Source organism: Vicugna pacos, unplaced genomic scaffold (genome assembly GCF_048564905.1).
Source record: "Vicugna pacos unplaced genomic scaffold, VicPac4 scaffold_234, whole genome shotgun sequence".
Taxonomy (NCBI): domain Eukaryota; kingdom Metazoa; phylum Chordata; class Mammalia; order Artiodactyla; family Camelidae; genus Vicugna; species Vicugna pacos.
Window position 1 is genome coordinate 101,588 of NW_027328913.1, and position 11,443 is coordinate 113,030.

Consider the following 11,443-nt stretch of genomic DNA (forward strand, 5'->3'; position numbering starts at 1 on the left):
GTAATATGTGTCATTGTGAGCACTGGTAATATTCATCAAAATGTAACTGCATGTATCCTTTGATCTAGCAATTGCATTGGCAGGCATTTAACATAGAGATAAACTTGCAAAACCTGACAAGGATGTTAACTGTACATTTTAAGAGCCAAAAAACCAATCATACAATGGAATACAAAATAGTCGTTAAAAACAATGAGGCAGATCTATATGCCCTGAAATGGAAAAATCAGTTAATAATTTTTTAAAAGGTACCAAAGGTTGGTCATTGCATAACCTTTCCATAAAGTCTAAAAATTAATAAATGCTGTTATATGTACTAGAAATGGTTAACAGGTACACACTTCTGTGAGTATATGAAAAATTACTGAATTGTACACTTTACAAGGGTGAACTGTATAGTATGTGAATTTTATCTCAATAAAGCAGTTATTTAAAAAGACTCTTATCAGGTTACCACTTGTTAAGCTTTGGAGAAAGGAATTACAGAAGCAGGCAGGGAATAAGACTTTCGTTTTTCATCATGTAATTCTGAACTATCTGAACTTTCGTACCATAAATATGTATTGCCTCTATTTTAATTTTTTAGTCAACAGGGGTTTATCTGTGTGGTAGGATTATAGTTAATTTCTGTTTTCATCTTTATCCTTTCCTCTATGAAAAAATTAAAACATATAAAATAAAATGAGAAAACACAAGTCTCTCTAACCTCATGTCAACTATATACGTAAATCATTAAAAAACAAGGAAGAAATTGTACCTGCTTGCAGTATTTGGTTATGGCGGCTCCTAGAGGATGTTCACTGTTACTTTCAGCAGTTCCCACAATGGCCAGGATCTTATTGCGTGATATTCTGTTACTTTCCACTAGAACCTTTACTTGATTCACTACAGGGGTTCCATGTGTAATGGTTCCAGTCTTATCAAATACTACTACCTTTACCTGTAAGAAAATTAAAATACAATGCACCTATATGACTTGATAATCCTTAATATAAGCTTTCCAGAAATGAGAAAAAAGTTTACTTTGACAAACAGATTACTATTTTGTTTCTCAATAAACTGACTTTTCATTTAATCGGACTTAATAAATTGTCTTTGGGAGAATAATAGGAAAAAAGAATAAGGGAAGAAATACCCTTAGTTACACCTAAAAGCCCTCCCTTGCAAATGTACTGTCGATGTATGTTAAACAACTAGAACTAATTCTTAAGGGATGACTGTTAATAGGTAATTAAAAGATGCCTCTAGTGCCTCTAGTGCCTCTAGGAAAAGAGAAAGGTTTTCAATACTAATAAATTCTAGATCTGTAGGGGAAATCCGGGCAGTAGGCAGATGATTATAAGAGAAAGGTAAGTAATTAAGTTTAAGTATGCACCAGAAAAGACCAGCTAGGTTGCTCTGACTTTATTGGATTTAGATGAGAAGCTTGGCCTGGGAAGAGACAGCTCAGGGAACCAATGAGAGAAACAGCCAAGACAGGAAAAAGGAAGAGTCTGGAATTAGAGAACAGTCACCTCACAGTAAACTCGGAAAACAAACCTTGAGAAATGAATAGCTTAAACAACTGAGGTGAAAAGAGATATGACAACGAAATGCAAAGCATGATTCTGGACAAGAGAAAAAACAGCTATAACGGATACTATAGAGTCAGCTGAGGAAGTTGGAATATGAACAATAGATTAGACTAAAGTATTATATCAATATCAATTTCTTGATTCTGATCTTTGTACTGTGGTTATGTAAGAGACTGTCCTTGTTCTTAGGAAAGGAGCCTCGTATTTCAGTAAAGGGTATATAAGAGTTCTTTAAACTATTCTTGCAACTTTTATTTAAGTATGAAATTATGTAAAAATTAAAAATTACTATAAAAATTAATAGCCTGAATTCATAGGCTAGATGAGGTTTCAAATCTGTTCTAAGTTGGATTCTGTGTTTACTACATGAATCTGTATATAGTTTAAATCCTCCTAATAAGAACATACTAAAAGAAACATAGTTTTAGTTGAAGTCAAGTAGCCTTGATTGAGATTGTGATGGAAATTCTAATATGAGAGAGGTCAGGGGCAGAATTATATTCCTGAAGTCATAGTTGCAAACTGTCAGCTGGTGGCAGCAAAAGCAGAGAAACTACAATGTAACTACAAGCACTATCTAACAGCAAAGAAAACAAAACACGGAGTCACGTACAAATAGGTTAGAAGTCTGACAGATTTGGACAAATTTTCCTGAGCAAATACCTGTTGTGTCTTCCTGCCCTAAAGGCTGATCTAGTCTGAGCTGGAATAGGACTTCAGGTTTTTTAGAGTACCTTTAGAGCTTTTAGATAACTAAGGCCAAGTCAGAGCAGAACCAAAATAACACCTTTCTTATCTCAACCCTCAAAATAGTGTCAGAAGAGGCTCAGCTTATGAACTGTGTAGAAATAATTTAGGATTCTGTGTTTCTCAATAGGGGTGCTATTGCCAGTTTGGATGGGACAACTCTTAGTTCTGGAGGACTACCTTACCTTATGAGCCATCTCCAATGGCTCACCACCTTTGATTAGTATGCCATTCTGAGCGCCTACTCCTGTACCCACCATCACGGCAGTTGGAGTGGCCAGTCCCAGTGAACAGGGGCATGCGATGCACAGAACTGTGATCGAGGCTTGGAAAGCAAAGCGTATTATCGTTTCTGTTCGGGAGATACTTCTGTTGTAGCCCTTGAGAAGAAAGGCATGGATTTGGATTATTGACTTAGAGCTGTATAAAACAAAAGGAACAAAGCTTAACTCTATTTACATAAAACTATAGTTTTGGAGTCACACATAATTCTACTTAACTGCAAACATGTTTTAGTTACTAGTAAGAAAGTACTTTTTTTCTTTTATGGTATAAAAAATTGTGACATAACTGGGCAAACAAGGCACAGTCCTAAAATCAAGATTTCAGTTTTGCTGATTCAAGAGTTACAAAACTATGGAGTGAATATGAGGAACATAAAAGTCAGCTTCTCCCACCCATATTGAGAATAAGCGTTTTCATTAGGGACTTTCAAAAATAGCTGCAAACATGGGACCTAATTTTCAACAAGTGTGATCCTGAACAAAAATAATTCTGTATTTCTATATACACTAAGACCATATCTCTGTCCTTCACACTATTCTTTAAAGACAATGGAAAAAATCACCCAGCTTGAAAAGGTTGCTTAATCATATTTCAATAAAATTCTTTTGGACAAAACAAGGTGAACTGAGTATCTGGTAGTATAGCTCTTAGTGACATTGAATATTTGCTTGTGTGGGTAAATATGATTGACAGTATTAGAGGAAATCTCCTCAGACCCCCTGAACTGATAAGAAAAATTTCTGAAGGATACACATTCCAAAATGCTTTCAGCAATCCTCTTGTTCAATGAGTACTTAACCAATGTGAACCATTTAAAGAAACTTTTTTATATTATACTAATACCATATTATGGCATAGATACATAGTTGTTATAGTTCTACCTTTTCTTTAATTGAAGGGACATACAGCATGAAACAGTATACAGAATGGCATTTTTAAAAGAAACACAACAAAGTAAGACTTTCTTAGTAATAATGGTTTTACAGTGCTAGGTTCTTACTAAGTTCTCAAATACTTTAAGTGTTCACCTAAGAGTTTTACACACACACACACACACACACACACATACATAGAAACAGATTTGGAAGGGATTTTCAGACATCTAAGCTTATGCTTTCATATATGTCATTATGTGTATGTTTTCACCTACACTAATTTCAATCCTGAAATTTAGGTATTATTATCACTATACTGCAGATGACAAAACTGGGGTTAAGAGAAGTTAAGTGACTTCAAGGTTTTATCTCTAATATGAAGCACAGTCAAGATCTACTTTACCACTTTATGTATGACATCATACTTTAGAGACTATCACAGAACTAGAATGAAGAAGACACTAATATTTACAAAGCATTTAATAAATTATAAAGTGTTTCTAATATAATCATCTTATTTAACCTTTACGATGACTGCTAGCTATGTTGGATGTGAATTATTAAAATGTCACTTTACAGATGTAAGGAAATTGAAGCTCAAGGAGAAATTAAGTTGACCTAAGATCACACTGATGATATGTGGCAGAGCTGAGATCCCAAGGTTTCTCTCAATATTTCTATAGTCCTTTGTGAAAGCAAAATCATGCTGGGACTGAGACTAAATATAAAATGTGAAAGTTCAGTACAGGAATACCTCAGAGATATTGTGGGTTCAGTTCCAGACCACCAAAATAAAGTAAATATTCCACTAAAGTGAGTTACATGAATTTTTAGGTTTCCCAGTGAATATAAAAGTTACGTTTACACTATATTGTAGTCTAGTAAGTGTGCAATAGCATTATGTCTAAAAAAACAATGTATATACCTTAATTAAAAAATAATGCTGTTGGAAAAATGGCATCAGTAGATTTGCTGGACACAGGGTTGCCACAAAACCTTCAATTTGTAAAAAACACAACATCTGCAAAGCGCAATCAAGCAAAATGAAATAAAATGAGGTATTCCTGTACTTCTTTTTGGAAAATCACAAGTCATAATGAAAAATATCTTTCCAAAAGGAAATCTTTTCCATTTACAGAGATGCTAATGTTTTTCTTTCACTCCAGTCTGTTAAAGATACTAGTCATTACTAAAGTTATTTTCCAATTAATTACTTATGCAAAAGATTCACAAACTGTTTTACATGATAAAGAGGTGTTATAAGTCACTTACAGGAAAGTAGGTTTCCACAATTTCAAAATTCAGAAATCCAATTATAATCCAAACCAAAAGGGTAACAATGGAAATGATAACAATAAAAGGAACAAAGTAGCCACTGAGTTTGTCTGCAAACTGCTGGATAGGAGCCTAAAATTAAAAAAATAATAATAATGATAATATGTATATCAAAGTCTCCTTTTTTGATAATGAATACAGGGTATAGTATTGAGCACAAACAAATACTTTAATGAACTTCATATTAATACAACTAGAAATAAAGGAAATTATAAAAACTAGATGAAGATTGATACTGAGCGAGCTTTAAAGCAAATACTTTCTGTTTCTCCTAGGGAGTTAAATTACCTTTGACGTTTGTGCCTCCTCCACAAGTTTGACAATTTGAGAAAGGGTTGTGTCTGCTCCAACATGGGTTGCACGGATAAGGAGTGACCCATTCTGGTTAATGGAACCAGCAATCACTGTGCTGCCAGATTTCTTAGCCACAGGCATTGCCTCCCCTATACAAGAAGTAAAGATAGATTTAGGGAGCATAAATAAATACTATCTTGAAATATACCATTATTTGTTTATCATCAAAAAATATCTCGATAGGAGATTCTTACCTCATGAAATAGAATCTGGACAAATGCCTACGTGAAAGTTGCACTCTCTTTTTCCTTACGTTAGTTCTGGGCCAAACCCAGGGATGTATATTTTAAACCAGAAAGACCTAATGTGTTAGCTCTTAGTGGCAGGTACTTTTGGAGCTTCACACTAGCCTTAGAGCACTGGTTTTCAACCTGTTTCCAAGGAGCATTTAGAAATGTAGGAGAGAGTTCTCATTTGTACTAATTACTGGTGGGGCATGGGGTGCTGCTACTCCAATTTAGTGGGTCAGGGACACTAAATGTACCACATGTACAACAGTCCCACAGAACTACGAACTGTCCCCAACCAAACTGGCAATAGTACCCCTACTGAGAAACACAGAATCCTAAATTATTTCCACACGGTTCATAAGCTGAGCCTCTTCGGCACTATCTTGAGGGTTGAGGTAGGAAAGGTGTTATTTTGGTTCTGCTCTGGCTTGGCCTTAGTCATCTAGGAGCTCTAAAACTACTCTAGACCTACTCTCTTTAGAGCAGGACTTAATGTAGAAAACCTGAAGTCCTATCCCAGCTCAGACTAGATTGATCTTTAAAGCGGGAAGACACAATAGGTATTTGCTCAGGAAAATTTGTCAAAGTCTATTGGGCTCTACAGCAAAATGAGACAACTTCCTCTGGTCATACATTGCTAGTAACCAACAATGTTGAGTGAAAAGAGCCTTCAATAGCATAATTAAAACCACAAGGTAAATCTACAGAAACTGATTTAATACAGTCTTAAAAAGAAACCATATTCTCTTTGCATATTATTTACTCATTTCATAGTTTCTACAAAAGCTCTTCAACTTTCATGCCTATTCTTAATTAACACTTTGGATTCACTTCACTTTCATGTCATGATCCTCTGAAAGAACATACCCGTGATGAGGGACTCATCCACCATAGAATGGCCTTCAATAACACGACCATCCACTGGAAATTTGCCTCCTGGAACCACTTTAATGATGTCTCCACGTTGTACAAGTTCCACATCCACTTGTTCTTCACTGGATATGAGTAAAAATAAAAAGCATCATGACAATATGCTTCTCCTTCTGATCTTTCCATGTAAGCTTTTTAGTTCATATCAAGCTTGTGGCTCCATAATTGCTACCAATGGAAGTTAGAACCAACATTTAAGCAAGGAACTACAATGGCCGTCCTTTTCACTGTTGGGGAATAGCTCATTGCCTGGCACAAAGTAGCACTCTAAATACTTGTTGAATGGTCAATGGACAAATAAGTGAAACCTTTATAAATAATATAATGAGTTTTATTTAATAAAACAATTTATTTGTTGTGTAAAGTTGCCTAAATCATCTTATGAGGAAAGAAATGAGAAACACAAAACAATGAAATCTAATCAAGCTTTAGCTCTAACTTCCAGTTTACAGACAGTTACAGGAGTTATAGAACAAGTTAAATGATTCCAGGAGGAAGCGGAGATAAATTCAGACTGTGGGATATTCTACAGGACAATTGATAGATGTTTCTGTAACAAGTCAATTGTATGAAGAGGGAGGAATGGGGTAGGAAGGGGGGACGGAGAACTGGAGGGAGGAGCTGTTCTAGATCAAAACAAACATGTCAGGAGAAAGACAAATACTGTATGATATGACTTACATATAGAGTATGAAAATACAACAAACTAGTGAATATAACAAAAAAGAAGCAGAATCACAGACATAGAGAACAAACTAGTGGTTACCAGTGGAGAGACGGAAAGGGGGAAGGGCACTATAGAGTTAGCGAGTTAAGAGGTACAAATTATTATGTATAAAAAAAGCTATAAGGATATATTGTAAAGCACAGGGAATATAGCCAATATTTTATAATAACTGTAAATGAATTATAACCATTAAAAATTGTGAATCACTATATTGTACACCTGCAACTTATATAATATTGTACATCAACTATAATGCAATACAAATACAGTGAAGCAGGGACCTTGTTTGAATTCCATTTCAAACAAAGAAACATTTTGGAGACAACAGAAGAAATGTGAATATGACTGTGTATTAGATAATACTAAAGAATTATTGTTCATTTTATTAGATGTGATATGGTAAGAATATCTCCTATTTTAGAAATACTATAGGAATATCTGTAGTAAAATGATATGACTGGGATTTACTTTAAAATACTATTGCTACAAATAAAAGAAAGACAGGAATGCATAGATGAAGCAAAGTGTGGCAAAATGTGAATAATTGTTAAATCTGGAAGGTAGATTATGTGGATTCATTATAGCCTATCTCTGTGCATATTTTATATTTTTCATAAGAAGTTTAAAAAGAGGAGGTAGAATGAAGATAAATACCTCAAGAGGATATTATCAGAGCCAAGAGTAACAATAGTTGCTTCTGTAGCTTGTAATGAAATTAGTTTGGCAAGAGCCTCTGATGTTTTGCCCTATAAATTTAAAGAAACATGTTAACAATGCTAAGGAAGAAAAAGGCTTATGTAAAATAAAGATACAATCTTTAACATTTACCTAAAAGACAGCTTTAGGAATGTTAATTCATTCAAATTAGAAAATTTTTCACTTCAAAAATAAGAAGTACACAAAATATAAAATGTATTATTAGGTATAATTTATAAATAAATAATGTAAATTAATAAGAAAAACATCAGGAACCCAAAAGATACATGGGCAAAGGACATAAATGGGCAACTCATTTAAGAAGAAATATAATACCTGATGCATGGAAAAATGTTTATCCCTGCTATTAATGGAAGAAATGCAAACTAAAGCAACTCTATGATGCCATTTAATGCCTACTAATTTAGCAAGAATTTAGATAAGAGTCAGTGCTGATGGATGAAATTGTAGCAAAACTACTTCACTAACATACCTGTAATGGCAAAAATTAAGATTAGTAGCATGAGCCATAGAAAGATTTATGCCCTTTATAAATATCCTTATATCCTTTGTAATTTATCCTAAGATACCAATTCAACAGAAATAACTATTAAACATGAATATGTTTAATGCAGGATTATCTAAACTTATACAGTGGAAACAATCTAACTGAGAATAAAACCAGAACAGTTTAGTAAATTAAAGCACACTGATTTGAGAGAATAGTATTCAGAAATACTGAATAATTATCTAGACTGCAAAAATGGGAGGAAAACTTTATAGTGTTAAGGGTACAAAGTGGTAGGTATACAGTGTTTGCCACTCTGTACAATATAAAGGTATGTGGAACAGGATTAGAAAGTAATTTTCATTACAGCATGGGATAATGGGTAAATTATTTCCCATCATTATTTTAAAACTTGTGGGCACACTAATTTTTCCATTAATAATGTGATATAAATAAAACAAGTACTTCTCAAATGTCTCTCCCTTAAAAATAAACATGGACATACTGTACAATCTACAGTACAAATTCCATACATTTGGTGAATCTTCTAAAGGAATATTTAACCTAAAATACTGCCAAAACAAAAATGTTTCTTTCAGTACATGGTTAACTACATAAATGGATGTATATTTCCAATAATTGGTCTAGAATATACTACCGTCATTTATCCACCCAAGATTTGAACAAACGTCAATCTTTCTCACTTTACCTTTGCTATATGTTCCAGCCACCGGCCTAGTGCAATAAACACAAATAGCATAGGAGGAGTATCAAAGAAAGTAACAGGGTTCACTTTGGCTCTCTCATACATTGCAACCAGAAGAATAACCAAAGAATAAGCAAATGCAATGGTGGTTGCCAGCACAATCAGTACATCCATATTTGCAGTCTTATGCTTCAGCGCTTTGTAGGCCTGAATGTAGAAGTGCCAGCCTCCAAAAAACTGTAATATAGAAACAGTAATCATTGCTTTTTTAAAAATGCTGAAATTCACATATATACCTTAATAACTAAGATATAGTATCAATGGTAACTTCCTTTAGCTTTTATCTAATCCATAAACAATAAGGAGAGATTTTAAGCTGAAACAATAATGTTTGTATTTTAGTAGATATGTGTGTGTAGGGATTCAAATGGCTGTATAAGCCCTTGACAGCTGTCATCTGTGATCCAATGGATATTCCATAATATAAAGAAAGTCAAATAGTTCTTGAATTTTTCCTTTTAAAGCTAGGAAAAACAAGAACTAGGAAAATAATTCCAATCTTTTAAAAATGATTTTTTTATATAAAATTCACCTCCTTCTTTTCAAAATTCAACCTAAGTGGTATATCACAACCTATTGGATCTATTCACTGTTTTTGTTGAGAAACATAACTGAAAAGCTTATTTTTCATTAGTGCAGAGAAATGTACTAAGATGTTTTTAAAATCTTTATTGCTTTTTACAAGGATCAGAAAAGGGAATATATCTATTAGATGGAAGTGTTCCACAGTAAAAGTTTACCTCAGAAGAAGGGCTGAAAACATACAGAGACTAATGAACTTAAGTGCCATAGAAAAATAACAAAAATAATAATATAATAATTATTATGGTTATTTTATAGAATAAATTAATTATAAATACCTTAAAATAGAATTTATTTATAATATAATTAATATAAATATAATGGAATTTATTATCTACTTTAACCACTCAGTTTAAGGTTCTTTTTGTAAAGCATCCAGCATAAAATGATCATACTTCTGGATAGTATTTGTTTTGCAACTAAAATAGCCCCGCCTGCCACATTTTAGCTATTTTTCATTAGTAACAAATATACTTGCTAACATTTCACTTGCCTGTACAGGTACACACAATAAAAAAGATAGCAAATTCATAATGGACAATCCTGGCAGGATCTGGCGCTCCAGGAACATAGAAGAATGAATGCTGATCATTTCTTCTTGGCTCATGTTCTGATTATGGTGAAGAGTTGCAAGGTGGTGGTCCATAACCATCATATATATCATCAGCCCCATTACAGGAATACAGAAAAACAGGCTCACAAGAAAGGCCCGTCGCCATCTTATAGAAAAGAAAAATCATTTGAGTAGGTAGCTAATGGTTAAAGATCCTATGTACTATAGGGAAATACAAATTGTGACCAATTCCCACCCAGTGTAAGGATGATATTGTAAACATTGACATACTAACAGAATGTTAAACTTGTAACGAGGGGTCAAAAATCTGCTTTTTGCTGACATTCCAAAAGCACTTACTGTCTTATTTCTCGTTTATGGTCTAGGTGGCTTGCAGACCGGTCCTTCTTGACCAAAGAAGCTTCAAAACCTAAGCTCTAAGGAAATTCATAAGAGAACAATTATTTCACTGAATGTATCAATATTATGTACAGAAATTCTAAGTCATGGTATTGTCATTGAGGACAATGCAACTCAATTACTGAGTGTAAATACCCTGGGGAATACAAAGATGAAGTTGTGCTTCCTTCTCTTAATTACCTTTGTTTCTAATCTTTCATCTAAGAAATAAATATTTCCTCAACTCTAGCTAATGTCTATCCTACTGTTCTCAAACTATTGATCTAACTCAAGTGCTGTTGTTCTCTGGAGAGACTCTTATTATATCAAAAAGTAAATGAAAGCCTCCAATAAGTAATTTTGGAAAAAAGCTGAATCTATAACTTGGTCAGGCTGACAGAGTTTTTGATGATGTAATAAAGAAAGAATTTATCAGTAAAATCATAAATTTTGCTCTTAGACAAGCATCTACTAGTACTGATGAATATTTATCACTTTATTTTTAATTTTAGTTTTGACATCTACCCATCCATCCCCTGAACAAGTACAGAAAACTGAATACTAGGCCATAAAAGCTACCACCATACTAAATATATTATACAAGAATTTGCAGTCTTTACTCTTGTTCTATCAGAAAAAAGGACACAAATGAAAAATTTCCTCAATAAAACAAAACGTTGAAAGAAAGTTACACCTAAGCAAGACTTATATGAGCATAGACAGTAACATACACTATTATTTTGAACTGCAAGGGAAAATGCTGCCATCTTACATTTGTTGGTCGTGTAGCACAGTGAAAAGAACAAGCTTGAGCACTGGAGTTAGAAAGATTAGGTTCAGATTCCAGCTATGACACTTACTGGCTATGAGACTTTGGGTAAG

General features: G+C 33.6%; 1 protein-coding gene across 1 annotated transcript in view; it reads right to left on the reverse strand.

Moving 5' to 3' along the window:
- Positions 1–10,593, reverse strand: part of LOC140695478 (copper-transporting ATPase 1-like) — a 34,701-nt gene extending 24,108 nt beyond the window's left edge. The window contains exons 1-9 of the mRNA XM_072958215.1: positions 10,523–10,593; positions 10,103–10,328; positions 8,971–9,204; positions 7,712–7,803; positions 6,268–6,395; positions 5,105–5,259; positions 4,754–4,888; positions 2,507–2,701; positions 758–940 (exon numbers count right to left, since the gene is read on the reverse strand). Of these exons, the coding sequence (XP_072814316.1) occupies positions 758–940; positions 2,507–2,701; positions 4,754–4,888; positions 5,105–5,259; positions 6,268–6,395; positions 7,712–7,803; positions 8,971–9,204; positions 10,103–10,282 (1,302 nt within the window). The 5' untranslated portion in view covers positions 10,283–10,328; positions 10,523–10,593. The remainder of the gene's footprint in view (positions 1–757; positions 941–2,506; positions 2,702–4,753; positions 4,889–5,104; positions 5,260–6,267; positions 6,396–7,711; positions 7,804–8,970; positions 9,205–10,102; positions 10,329–10,522) is intronic.
- Between the last annotated feature and the right edge of the window lie 850 nt (positions 10,594–11,443).